Source organism: Ictidomys tridecemlineatus, chromosome 4 (genome assembly GCF_052094955.1).
Source record: "Ictidomys tridecemlineatus isolate mIctTri1 chromosome 4, mIctTri1.hap1, whole genome shotgun sequence".
Classification (NCBI taxonomy): Eukaryota; Metazoa; Chordata; class Mammalia; order Rodentia; family Sciuridae; genus Ictidomys; species Ictidomys tridecemlineatus.
Genome location: NC_135480.1, coordinates 175,302,039 through 175,316,361, shown reverse-complemented (window position 1 = coordinate 175,316,361; position 14,323 = coordinate 175,302,039). Strand labels below are relative to the sequence as shown.

Below are 14,323 nucleotides of genomic sequence, written 5' to 3'. Positions count from 1 at the left end.
ATGACCAAGTGGCATTGTTCCTGGAATACAAGGATGGTTCAGCATGCTAAAATCAATGTAATGTACCACATGAACAAAACAAAGGAAAAAACCATACAATCAACTAAACTGACACATGAAAAAGTATTGGCAAAATTCAACATGTTTTCATGATAAACACACTAGAAAAACTAGGAATAGAAGAAAACTTCCTCAACATATTACAAATCCATAGCTAATATTGTGCTCAGTATGAAATGATTAAATGCTTTTCTCTAAGATCAGAAATATAAAACAAGGATGCTCACATTCTCTTCTATTCAACATAGTAAGGGAAGTCCTAGCCAGAGTAACTAGACACGACCCCCAGTTCCAAAAAAGACAAAAAAAAGAACCCCACCAGAGTAACTAGACAAACAAGAAGAAAAACATTTACATGCTTCAAAATCTAAAAGTCTTTGGCATAGAATGAAGTCTCCCTTCTATCCCTCTCCTCTAATTTTCCTCCACAAAGGAAATAGCAATTATCAACATCTACCACCTTCTGTCATATGTCAGCAAATAAGAGGAATATACTCTCTTTTTTTTTTTTTTCCGATGCTTAGGATCAAATCCAGGGCCTCAACCAAGCCCCGGCAAGCACTCTGAAACTGAGCTTCATCACAATCCCTTTTTAAATTTTACTTTGAGAAAGAATCTCATTGAGACTGGTCTTGAACTTGAAATCCTCCTGTCAGAGCTTCCCAAATAGCTGGGATTACAGGCATGTACCACCATACCCAGCTACCTTACCTTTTACAAAACTAATGGTACATTACACATACTGCTCTACTCTTTGCTTTTTCACTTATGTATCTTAGACACCATTTCATTATCAACATCTAAAGAGGTCCCTCATTCATTTTTTTAATACTTGTATTTATTTATTTTTATGTGGTGCTGAGGCTCAAATCCAGCACTTCACATGTGGTAGGCAAGCACTCTACTACTGAGCTACAACCCCAGCCCCCCTCATTCATTTTTATACCTGTAGAATATACCATTATAGATACACCATAATGTAACAATAATTGTCTAAAAGAAAAAGAAAATACTAATAAGACCCATAGATTTAAAGGCATTAACAAATAAAAAGATCAAGTAATAAACAGCAAACAGCACTGTATTACTATGCCATGAGAATACAGAACCTTGGAGGGGGTTTGAACCTCATACAATGCAAAAAAAAAAAAAAAAATCCTACCCAAGGCCAGGTCTCCAAATCTGGCTCATTCATTCACCATTATCAACACTAAAGATATGTTATCAAATCATCCATTTTTAACATGTAATAGACTTTATTCAATGAAATTGTGGATCTACTACCTTTCTAAACATTTCATTTAAAAAGTACACCAGGGAAAACAATTATAGCAGAAAAACCAGAAAAAAATCTGGGGAGAAAACAGAATAAGTTAATTCTACTAGATATTTAATAAACAATACTTAAAAGGTACAGTAACTGAAACAATTAGATATAAGAAGAGACAAAAAGATAAATGCAATGAAATATAAAACCCAAAAGGGTCGGGGCAACAGCTCAGTAATACTGCACATTCTCAGCATGTGCAAGACCCCATATTCAATCCCTAGAACCACCCTACCACCACCACCACAAAAAAAAAAAAAAAAAGCAAAGCCAAAGAATTGTACAGCCTCGCACAGTGGCCCACACCTGTAATCTAAGCAGCTCAGGAGGTTGAGACAGGAGGATTATGAGTTCAAAGCCAGCCTCAGCAATTTAGTGAAGTCCTAAGCAACTCAGCAAGACCCAGTATCCAAATATAAAAAAGGGCTGGGGATGTGGCTCAGTGTTAAGCACCCCTGGGTTCAATCCCTGGTACCAAAAAAAAAAAAAGAAGAAGAAGAAGAAGAAGAAGAAGAACAGAAGAATTGTAGGAATTTAGTATATAATCAAATTATCATTTAAAGTAATTAGAAAAACAATAAATTACTGATACATAGTATCGGGACAACCAGATAAATCAGCTCAGAAAAAAATATACTGGATTCCCAGAAATTATCAGAGATCAGAGGGAGACTAAAGAAGCATGATAACTAACTATAATATGGCATTCTGGAAGGATCCTGGAACAGAAAAAGGACATAAAAAAAAATCATGAAATTCAAAGTACAGAGAACAAAGTTAATTGTAATATATCCACATTGGTTCCTTAAGTGTGACAAATGTACTACACTAATGTAAAATGGTAATTATGGAACAAACAAGTAAGGAGTAAATGTAAATGGATTTTAGGAAAGAAGAAGGATATTGGAGAAAGCATTAAAGGAACTTTAGTTTTTGTGAGTGTGTGTGGGTGGTGGTAGGGTGGCTCTAGGGATTGAATATGGGGTCTCGCACATGCTGAGAATGTGCTGTATTACTGAGCACATCTAATTATGGAGCAAACAAGTAAGGAGTAAATGTAAATGGATTTTAGGAAAGAAGAAGGATATTGGAGTAGCAATCAAAGGATCTTTAGGTTTTTTTTTTTTTTTCCCCAAGTTTTGAACACAGGGGCACTCAACCACTGAGTAACATCCCCAGCCCTATTTTGTATTTTATTTAGAGACAGGGTCTCACTGAGTTGCTTAGCATTCATCATTGCTAAGTCTGGCTTGGAAACTAAACTCATAATCCTTCTGCCTCAGCCTCCCCAGTGGCTGGGAATCACAGACATGCCCCACTGTGCCCAGCTTAGAACTGGGGATGTAGCTCAGTGGTACAGAGCTTGTCTAGCACAAACAAGGCCCTGGATACCCAACACCACCAAAAAAAGGAAGAAGAAGAAGAAGAAAAGAAGAGGAAGAAGAAGGGGAAGAGGAAGGGGGAGGGGAGGAGGAGGAGGGGGGAGGGGGAAGGGGGAAGAAGGAAGAAGGAAGAAGGAAGAAGGAAGAAGGAAGAAGGAAGAAGAAGAAGAATCTATACATGCTGCTATAGGTAAAGCAATCAGCCAGGCATGGTGGAGTGCACCTGTAATTCCAGAGGCTTAGGAGAGTGAGGCAGGAGGATCACAAGTTCAAGGGAAGCCTCAGCAATCTAATGAGGTCCTAAGCAATTTAATGAGAATCTAACTCAAAATAAAAAATGAATAGGGCTGGGGATGTGATTAAGCATCCTTGGGTTCAATTCCCAATACCAAATAAGTAAATAAATAAAACAAAGCATTCAAGTGGGCTGGGGATGTAGTTCAATGGTAGAGCACTTACTTGCCTAGCATGTGTAAAGCCCTGAGTTCAATTCCCCAGCACTGCAAATAAATAAATAAATGTTTCAATTTTTAAAGGAGGAGGGGGCAGAGTCCACAAAATGTGTGGATTATGTAAACCCCCAAAAAATGTATACATAATTGTATAAATACAGACAATATATGAAATCTCTTTTTCTTTTATTTGAGGTACTGAGGTGTGAACCCTCACTAGTCACTCTAAAACCTACAGTAAGATACTCCTAAGGAAAATGGAAACAGCACATTCTTCCTTGAATGAAACAGTGACACATGATAGAACACAGTAGTGCCACCTTTCACTACTCTTTGTATTGTAAAGTACTTTGCTTCATATAAATATAGTTAAATGGATTTACAGATTATACTATGTGGTTTAAATAAACTAAATCCTCACAAAATAGCAAGTGGTTAGAGAAGATTCCTGCAGAGAAACCACAGATTAAAGTCTTAAAAAGATAAGACTATGAATACAAGCACAAGCAAACAACTATCACAGCACTGACTCCTTTACTCTTAGTACAGTCCATCATCCAGAGCAGGAGGTTAAAAAAAGATCTAATTAGACAAGATAGTTTGTGTACAAAACTTGAAATTAGCAAGACTATCTGAAATAAGGATTTTTTACATACATTATTAATAAGGAGCTTCAAATCATACATACCAGAATCTAGAATATGAAAACAAACTTTTTTTTTTTTTTGTACTGGTGATGTAACCCCGAGGCACTTTACCACTGAGCCACATCCCCAGCCCTTTTTATTTTTTATTTTGAAACAAGGTCTTACTACAGTGCTAAGGCTGGCCTTGAACTTGCAATCTTCCTGTCTCAACCTCTTAAGACACTGGGATTTCTTTAATTTTTTTAGCTTAAAAAATGTTTAAAGTCAAGAAACTACACCAAAGCAAATTCCAGATGAACAAATATTTAAATTAAAAAAAATGAAACCATAAAAACACTAAAATAAACTGGGTACAGTGGCGCACACCTGTAATCCCAGTAACTCAGGAGGCTAAAGCAAGAAGATTGCAAGTTCAAAGTCAGCTTGAGTGACTTAGTTTTTTAAAAGGGTGGAGAGGAAGTGATAAGGATGAACCTTAGAGGTAGAATGCTCCTGGGTTCAATCCCCAATACCATTAAAAAAAAAAAAGAAGAAGAAGAAGAAGAAGAAAAAGAAAACATGTAAACTTTAAAAAGTAACCTAAGTCAGAAAGCCTTTCCAAACTTGTCAATAGAAGACTGGTAAACTATATAGCGGCACAATTCACAATAGCTAAACTGTGGAACCAACCTAGATGCCCTTCAGTTGATGAATTGATTTAAAAAATATGGCATATATACATAATGGAATATTACTCAGCAATAAAAGAGAATAAAATCATGGCATTTGCAGGAAAAGTGCTGGGGAATCAAACTCACAGCTTTACACATGGATGAAGGTGGAGAAGATAATTCTAAATGAAGTTAGCCAATCTCAAAAAAACAAATGCTGAATATTTTCTCTGATATTAGGTGATTGACTCATCGTAGGGTAGGTAGGGGGAGCATGGGAGGAATAAATGCACTCTAGATAGGGTAGAGGGGTGAGAGGGGAAGAGAGGTGGGCAGGGGGTTAGCAATGATGGTAGAATGTGATGAATATCAATATCCGAAGTACATGTATAAAGACATGAATTGGTCTTTATATACAGAGATATGAAAAATTGTGCTCTATATATGTAATAATAATTATAATGCATTCCACTGTCATGTATTTTTTAAAAATAAAATCAATTAAAAAAAGAAAATTAGAAAAACAATTTAAATAAATAAATAAAAAGATTGGTAAATTTGACTCAATAAAAATTGAGGGCTGGGGATGTAGTGGTAAGCTCTTGCCTACCATGCAAGGCCCTAGGTTCAATTCCCCAGTACTGCACACACATATACAAAAGTTAAAATTCCTGCACAGCAAAAAAAATAATAATAATCTTAACTATGAAGAGCAAAAAGGGGTACGGAAAATTGGTACCATCTTGCTATTACTGGTAACTGTATGAACTAATAAAACTTTGATGAAAGTAATATGGCAATATGTATGAAAATTTCTAATCATATATCCTTTGATTCAGCAACTCTTCTAGCAATTTTCTTTTTCTTTCTTTCTTTTTTTGGTTTATCATTTTTGCAGTACTGAGAACTGGCAATTTTCTTACAGATATGTTCACAATATGCAAAATGACCATTTGGAAATTACTTAAATGTCCATTAACATAGGATCAGTTAAATAAATTATGGTACAAACATATACTATTCTGTGCAGTCATTAAAAAGAATGAAGAACCAGGTGTGGTGGTACATCCCCATAATCCTAGCTACTTGGGAGGCTAAGGCAGGAAGATTTCAAGTTTGAAGCCAGCCCTTAGGTAGCCCTGTTTAAATAAAATAAATAGGGATAGGGATGTAGCTCAGTGGTAGAGTGCTTAACTAGCAAGCACAATACCCCTGAGTCCAGTTTCTAATACTGCCCCCTACCCAAAAGCAATGAAGAGGCTCTGCGCTAGATATGAAGTGGTATGATTTCCAATACACTGTTAAGAGAGAAAAACAAGAGGCAAAACAGTATGTTTAGGGTATGCTGCCATCTGTGCAAAAATAAACTGGGAAGCAGGTAACCCAACAAGAAAATACAAAGGTTATGGGTGTAGCTCAGTGGAAGGGTACTTGCCTAGTAAGCTGAGACCCTGGGTTCAATCTTTAGTATCACAAAAAAAAAAAAAAAGGAAGAAGGGAGGGAGGGAAGGATAAAATATATGATTCCTTATACATGTATAGACTAAAGTCTGAAAAAAAAACATAAAAATCTGATAAATATGTTAACAGTGTAACCTCCAGGTTATGGGTTTTATAGCTGGATAAATAACAACCTTATGCCAACAAATATGAAAAGCTGGACAAAACAGAAACATTCTTTATGTCCAAACTGAATTATGGTCATCCCCTCTCTCTACCAAGTCTTCCCCATCTCAGTTAATGGCCGCTCCAAACTTTTTAGTCACTCAGGCTACTCCACTCATTCAATACATCAGCAAATTATGTTAGTTCTACCTTCAAAAGACAAAAGACATCAGTTCACATTCTGACTATGATGGAGGGTTACATAAATCTATAAAATTCATAGACTCAATACCTCAAAAAAAGGGCCAATTTTACTTTATGCTAACAGAAAATTTTTTTAAAAAAGAGACATCCAGAATCCATCCATTTCTTGCCATCTCCATTACTAACATCCCTGTGAATCACTATAATATCCTCCCAAACAGTCATCTTTATTCTCCTCTTTGCTTCCCCAGTAACCCTGATTTTCCTCTTTGCTTCCTACAGTCTATCCACACAGCAACCAGTGCAATCCTATTAAAAACTAAACCAAATCATAGCACTTCTCTACTCAAACCCTCCACCAGCTCCCCAAATGCTCCCCATAAAGCTATAGTCAGCAAGCAGGAACCAAAGCAAAAACTGCTACCTTCCAAGGATTGGAGTAATCTCAAGTGAGAGAAAACACAAGTTGTCTTGGCTACATCAGCACACTCCAGGAGACTGGCTTCCAGCCCAAGCCCATGGATCTCACCTTACCAAGGAGAAAAATGCATATACAGCCCCCAAGACAGGGGTGGTAACCACTATTGCTATCATTACTTTTTGTTGACCCAGCAGAATTAGAGCTCCTCAGCCTTTAAGGAGTTGAACAACTGTGATTCCACCTCTTCCCAAATTCCTCTCTATAGTTTAATCATCAATTTTAAAGACTTTTTCCAAGACAGATCATAGGAAAAAATTAAGTTAAATAAAGAAAAATTAAACAACCCAGTGCCCTTAGACTTGATGTTCTTTCTAGGGGTTAAGCAACAAGCCAACTGCAACTGCCACTTTCAACTCTATACTACATTCCAGAAATGAGAGTTAATTCAGAAATCTTCTGACCTAAAGCTGGTATAGATTCAATGTCCAGCCACAATAATCTCTGACCATTCCTTTCCATACTTCTCCCATCCCTATGCCTTTGCTCATAGTGTCTACTCTGCCAGAATGCATTCACCCACATCCTTTTCTGAAGCACTTCTACTTGAGGGGGGCGGGGTTTCTGGGGATTGAACCCAGGGCCCCAAACATGCTACAAGATGGCCTCAAACTTGCAATCCTCCTACCTCAGCCTCCCAAAGTAACTGGGATTACAGATATATGCCTCCACACCTAGCTTATTCTTTTAAAATAAATGACTTACTAGATATTAATATATTCATAAAAGTTTTGGGTGCTGGGATTGTAGCTCAGTGATAGAGCATGTGTTTAACCTGCACAAAGCCCTAGGTTCAATCCCCAGCAACACACACACAAAAAGGCTTAAACACAAAATTATCATCACCACCTAATTCCAGAATTTTTTCTTCATTCCAAAAACATAAAGTATAATAAGTAAAAAACTTTTACACTGAAATTCTATGCCTTGGGGCTAGGGTTGTGGCTCAGTGGTAGAGCACAAGTGCCTAGAATGAGTAAGGCATTGGGTTCGATGCTAAGCACCACATATAAATAAATAAATAAACTTATTTTTAAAAAAAAAGAAATTCTATGCCTTGCAATACTCACCATAATCTTCTTGTACAAAGCCATGACATTATCATCATCAAATGGTAGAAATCCACACATAAGTACATACAAAAGTATGCCCATGCTCCAAACATCTGCCTAAGAGGAAGAAAAAAAAAATCATTCAAAAAAAATATATAGAACACATTTCAGAATGATAAGATACTTAATAAAACCACAGAATCTTTAAAAAGCTGAAATAGAGCTAAGAGACCATTCAATTCAACCTGCTCATTCTAGTCTGGAACCCTGAAGCTTAAAAAAGCAGGTGTGTCCAAAGTCACCCAATCAGTGGCAGACCACCCAGGAACTTTCCTCTTAGCCATATGCTAACACTTAATAGGAAAAAAATATATATATATTTTGCTTGGATGGATTGGTCATGATAAAGAATGAGGCCAGGTCTCAGATTCTGAAAGCAATTCTACAGAGCTACTAAGGATCTCAGTTACATATGAGGATTATGTAAACAGGCGTGGGGATGTCAAAATAGGTCTGAAAATTTCGTGGCAATCTACAAACGTGACTAAGTTACACAGTAAAAACTCTATTTAGAGAAATTTTAATATCATGCTAAGTGAAGTAAGCCAATCCCAAAACACCAAAGGCCAAATGTTTCCTCTGATAAGTGAATGCTGATCCATAATGGGGGATTAAGGGGGGCCCATGGGATGAATGGAGGAACTTTGGAAAGGGCAAAGGGGAGGTGGTATGGGGGTAGGAAAGATGGTGGAATGAGATGGACATCATTACCCTAGGTATATGTAGGATTGCACGAATGGTGTGACTCTACTTCATGTATAGCCAGAAGTGAAAAAGTGTGTTCCATTTATGTATTATGAATCAAAATGCATTCTGCTGTCATGTATAACTAATTGGAATAAATTAATTATTTTTTTAAAACGTCAATGATTGACTTTTTCAAATATAGGGGCTAGAAACTAGCCTGCCAGCACAAATAGCCCTATAAATCTCCAATGTCTTAATGACATTGTCTTTGAAGGATGGAGTTTAACCTTTATGTGAGATATCCATGTGTCCATGAGCCCTAATCAGTAACTGTTATTTTCAAGCAGGATTTGACTTGATCAGTGTTGACACAACCAGTAAAAGTTGTATTACACAACCAGTAATAGTTCCCACTCTCATTTGATCCTTAGAAAAAATTTAAGAGATAAGAAGGATGGCATTTTTTTTGTACTTGTAGATGGACAACATGCCTTTATTTTATTATTTTTTTTAAATGCAGTGCTAAGGATCTAACCCAGTGCCTCACACATGCTAAGCAAGCACTATGCCACTGAGCTACAACCCTAGCATTTTTTTAAAGAAGTAAAAAAGGGGGACCCAGTGATTTAAGAGGCTGAAGTAGAAGAATTGTAAGTTTGAGGCCAGCCTTGACAACTTAGCAAGACCTTGTCCAAAAATAAAAAGTAAAATAAATAAAAAGTCCTGGAGATGTAGCTCAGTGGTAGAGTGACCCTGGGTTCAATCCCCAATATCACAAAAAATATATATATAAAGAAAAGGGAGGCCTGGGATGTGGCTCAAATGGTAGCACGCTCACCTAGCATACATGAGGCACTGGGTTCAATTTTCAGCACCACATAAAAATAAAATGGAGATGTTGTGTCCACCTAAATATTAAATATTAAAAAATAAATATTAAAAAAATAAAATATAAAACAAAAACAAAGAAAAGGGAAATAAAGTTAAATAACAGGCAGCATCACACATCTGGATAATACCTATACCAGAATAACCCAGGTTATTCTGTCCTGTTCACTGAATCACATAAATTACTAGGACTCTATTATGATGCCACAAGTGAACAATGTGCTTTTAAGCTGACATGTGATTTTGGTTCCAAGTTGTAGGAGGTCAGAAATTAACAATTTATGCCAGAGAGTTGTCAAATATTTAATCTATAAATTGAGGTATGATGGCATGGCACTCATTCAAAGCAAAGAGGCAACACAGGAAAGAGTGAGCTAACATGACCTTGTCAAGTACCGTAAGAAGTCAACAGAGACATTATGTCTGGGGTTAAACTAAAAGATGAAGAAAATAATAGAAAAGATTTTCATAGATGTATCAAAGCCTACATGAGAGAAGAAAGCAGAAAAAGTATTCAAAGCACCATCAGTTTCAAATTAGATGTAAGAATAAATTAATCTAATAAAATCATAAGCCAAAGCAAATCCAGTCTATAAGTTATCAATTACCAAAAAACACAAAAATAACTAGAAGAGGGACTTAAAACCATTTTCTGCTGAGATATTACTAAAGGAATTTTGAGATACTACACTGGAACATGTCCTTAAAAGCATGATCTGGACCATAAGCATGAGAAACACCTAAAAAACTGCTTATTTTAAAATGAAGATTCTTAAATCCCCAACTTCAAAAACAACCCAAAATTTCCAAGGGTACAGCTCTGAGCTCTGCATGTTTTAACAAGTATCCCAGATGATTCCTTAGTACACTGTTCTAAAGGCACTGTCTTAGAAGGATGGAAAGTCAACTAACATGGACAAAAAAAACAAAATTATGTAGGAAAAAACTCAGACACATTCAGACTAGCAAGGCCTTATCACCAGCCTTCTAGGAATCTTGTAAGATTAGGCTTATGAATATCACTCCTTCTGGGAGACTAGACAAATATGGAAAAGTCCTTCACTCAGTTCAAATCTTGACCACAGTTACCAGCTCAAGGAAAGCCTAAGGAAGTGTTGCAAACTAAAGAATACTAAAGAGATACAGTAACTAAACACCATGTGTAATCCTGGATGGGGAGCAGAGGCAGGGATAAAGCTAAAAAGGACATCATTGACATAAGAAACACCATCTGAACATAGACTGTAACTGAATAAATTACATCCACATGAAATTCCCTTGTTTTTATAATTACAGTTACAAAAGAAAAGAGCCTTGAGAGAGAAGATTGGAGGGGAGGGGAGGGGAGGGAAGGGGAGGGGAGGCAGGATAGTAGGAGATAGGAAAGGCAGCAAAATACAACAGACACTAGTATGGCAGTATGTATAAACGTGGATGTGTAACCGATGTGATTCTGCAATCTGTATAAATCTGTATAAAAATGGGAGTTCATAACCCACTTGAATCAAATGTATGAAATATGATATGTCAAGAGCTTTGTAATATTTTGAACAACTAATAAAAAAAAAGAAAAAGAAAAGAGCCTTGCTTTGGGGAAAGATATGCATAATTAGTGAAAAGAGGACATGTCTCCAGTTTACTTTTTTTTTTTTTTTTTTTAAGAGTACTGGAGATTTGGGACTGGGGTTGTGGCTCAGTGGTAGAGCACTTGCCTGGCACATGTGAGGCACTGGGTTTGATCCTCAACACCACATAAAAATAAATAAATAAATAAAGGTATTTTTTAAAAGATTAAAAAAAAAAGTATTGTGTCTCTCTACAACTTAAAAAAAAAAAAAACAGAGTACTGGAGATTAAACTGAAGGGCATTCTACCACTGAGCTACATCTTCAGCCTTTTTTTGTTGGTCTCAAATTTGTGATCCACCTGCCTCAGCTTCCTAAATCTCTGAGACTATAGGTGTGCACCACACCTGTCTTCCAGTTTATTCTCAAATGATTGAGAAAAGTAATAATATGTGCATATACATATGTATACACAAAGACAAAATAAAGCAAATAGGGAAAATTAAACAATTGTAAATTTGAATAAAAATATATCAAAGTTCCTCATGCTATTTTTATCGTATACTATACCTTTAAGATTATATCAAAATCAAGTTGCCAAAACCAAGTTAGTTCCCATCTTCTCATGTTACAAACTAAATAACCTGGTATTGCTGGGGATATAGCTAAGTTGGTAGAGTGCTTGCCTAACATGTCAAGGCCCTGGGTTCAATCCCCAGCACCACAAAAAGAAAAAAATAAGAAGAAGAACTTGGTATTTCCCAAAAGTTTCTTTATGTCTGGGGTTAAACTAAAAGATGAAGAAAATAATAGAAAAGATTTTCATAGATGTATCAAAGCCTACATGAGAGAAGAAAGCAGAAAAAGTAGTTCCAAAAGATAGTCCACATGAAAAGTGAATTCTATAAGCAAATAAAATCAGGACAAGCTGCTACCTGTGACATTTCCCTCCCAAAGGATCACATTGCACAAGAGCATATTAAAGATATGGAGATGTCCTGAAATCCTGAAATAAGACTGTTCCAGGAACTAGGTTGTAGCTCAGTGGTAGAGTGCTTGCCTAGCCATGTATGAAGCACTGGGTTCAATTCACAGAACCACATATAAATAAATAAATAAATAAATGTCTCATCAAAACTTAAAAAAAAAAAAATTTAATTTAAAAAAAAAAGACTGTTCCACCCAGCACTTTCTGAGCTTTTGATGACTTAATTTTTTTTTTTTAACTTTATGATACTAACATCAGCAACACTAGTACTGCAGAAAACAGGAAAAATTAACTAGCTTGAAGTAGCAATTGTAAAGCTAGCGAAGCCTGGACTGCTGGCCTTGGAAAGTCAACTATGGACAAAAAACAGGTTTTCTCTCTGCTAATTGGCATCTCTGAAAACTAAGGCTGCAATCCTGACCTTGTACTCTACCCAGTTGGACGAATCAGTCCAAACTATGGCACTGTTCAATACAAAAGCAACCACAATAAGAACACCAGAAATATATCCCTCCTTCAAAAGAATATTACAGGTTTTTATGTTTATCACAAATTATTCATTCCATCTACTAGTTTATAAATATCACTCCCAAACAGACTAAACTCTTTGATTAACAAGATTACTTACTTCATTGTTATATCCCCAATACACAGTGCTTGAGTCACTCAACTATAAATCACCAATAAATATGTTGATTATACTGATTTAATCAATGAATAATTACCTCAGATCCAAGATATGATTTGCCTTGTATTAACTCAGGTGCTGCATAAGCAAGGCTCCCACAACATGTCTGTAGATGGTAATCCTTGTTACCCTGTCAATAAGATAAAAATGAAACACTTAGGGCTGGGATTGTGGCTCAGTGGCAGAGCACTCACCTAGAAGTACTGGGTTCCATCCTCAGCACCATATAAAAACAAATAAATAAAATAAAGGTATTGTGTTCATCTACAACTAAAAAAATATTTTTTAAAAAAAATAAAACACTTACTAATTACAGCCCTAAACAGAATTAAATCTTGCTGGGCACAGTGACACATGCCTATAATCCCAGCAATTTGGGAGGCTGAGACAGGATCACAAATTCAAAGCCAGCCTGAGCAACTTGACAAGTTTAGTGAAACCCTGTCTCAAAATGAAAAATTAAAAGGCTGGGAATGTGGCTCAGTGGTTAAGTACCCCTGGGTGCAGTCCCAATGCCAAAAAAAAAGTAGAGAGAGAGTATTGAACCTTGATAAACACTCTTTGAACACAAAAAGAAGTTAAATGAAGAATTTTTCCAAATAAGGAAAAGACTTCTATAGCCAATCTGATATTCTTTGCATATATATCTATATGCACATGTGTTCTCTGCTTCTGTGGATTTCCTATACCACTACCACCTGACACAAATGAAATATTTTTTTTCTCCTTCACTCAGTCAAGTCAGGTTCATACTTCCCTAGATACTCATGTGCACAATAATCAGCCTAGCATACATCCGAGCCCCTGTGTCTTCCCACCCTTAAATACTCAAGAAGAAATGATCATGTCTTTACCAGCCCCTATCTCCAATATTAAATCCTTACAAATTCAGAGAGCTTCTTTCTCCTTAGAGGAAAGAAAGCAAAATTGTATGTAGCACAGGGCCTTGACAACCTATTTCTAGATTCAGTTGTAAGAGAATCACCAACTTAGCTTCCCAGATCTGTTGAGAAATTTGCTCATGCTCCTCTCCCCGACAGAAATATCAAGACAATGAAAATGAAGTTACTGCCCAACTCCTATAGTCTTACAGCTGGCAAAGGACTTGTGAAACTGAGATCTCATTTATAAATGAAATATGCCCAGAAATGAGTTCTTCACAGAAGATGGAGGTGATTCTCTCCCCAGCCACCCCCGCTTTCTTAGATGGCTCTATGCGGTCAAATCTGTGGCAGCCATAAAAAAAAGGGTACTGAAGTCTGTCACAAACATTTCCCACTGCCTGCTGTGGACATCATGACTCAAACAAGCTTATCTGTTCAAAGTATAATCTTTATATGTCTAGAAAAAAATAATACCTTCTAGCATTTGCTTCCCAAACACAAGGTTCCACTGATAGTCACTGAAGAGCCAAGGGAGGGAAGAGGATCAGAAAGAATCAAACATTCCACTGAAGGGGCAAAATCTGCTTCCCTTTGCACCTAGCTAATTCTGACTGGGACAGGAAATAATCATGGGACTACAAAGGGCTAAGACAAGTCTGCAATTTTGACATTCTTAATGAGTGTAGACAGCTCATTTTAGAGACTG

General features: G+C 36.5%; 1 protein-coding gene across 2 annotated transcripts in view; it reads right to left on the bottom strand.

The window, feature by feature from the left end:
* Nucleotides 1-14,323, bottom strand: part of Melk (maternal embryonic leucine zipper kinase) — an 81,868-nt gene that overhangs the window by 49,303 nt on the left and 18,242 nt on the right. For both annotated transcript variants that reach the window (XM_040286048.2, XM_040286050.2), the window contains exons 7-8: nt 12,771-12,863; nt 7,876-7,974 (exon numbers count right to left, since the gene is read on the bottom strand). In XM_040286048.2, coding sequence (XP_040141982.2) covers nt 7,876-7,974; nt 12,771-12,863 — 192 coding nt within the window. The remainder of the gene's footprint in view (nt 1-7,875; nt 7,975-12,770; nt 12,864-14,323) is intronic.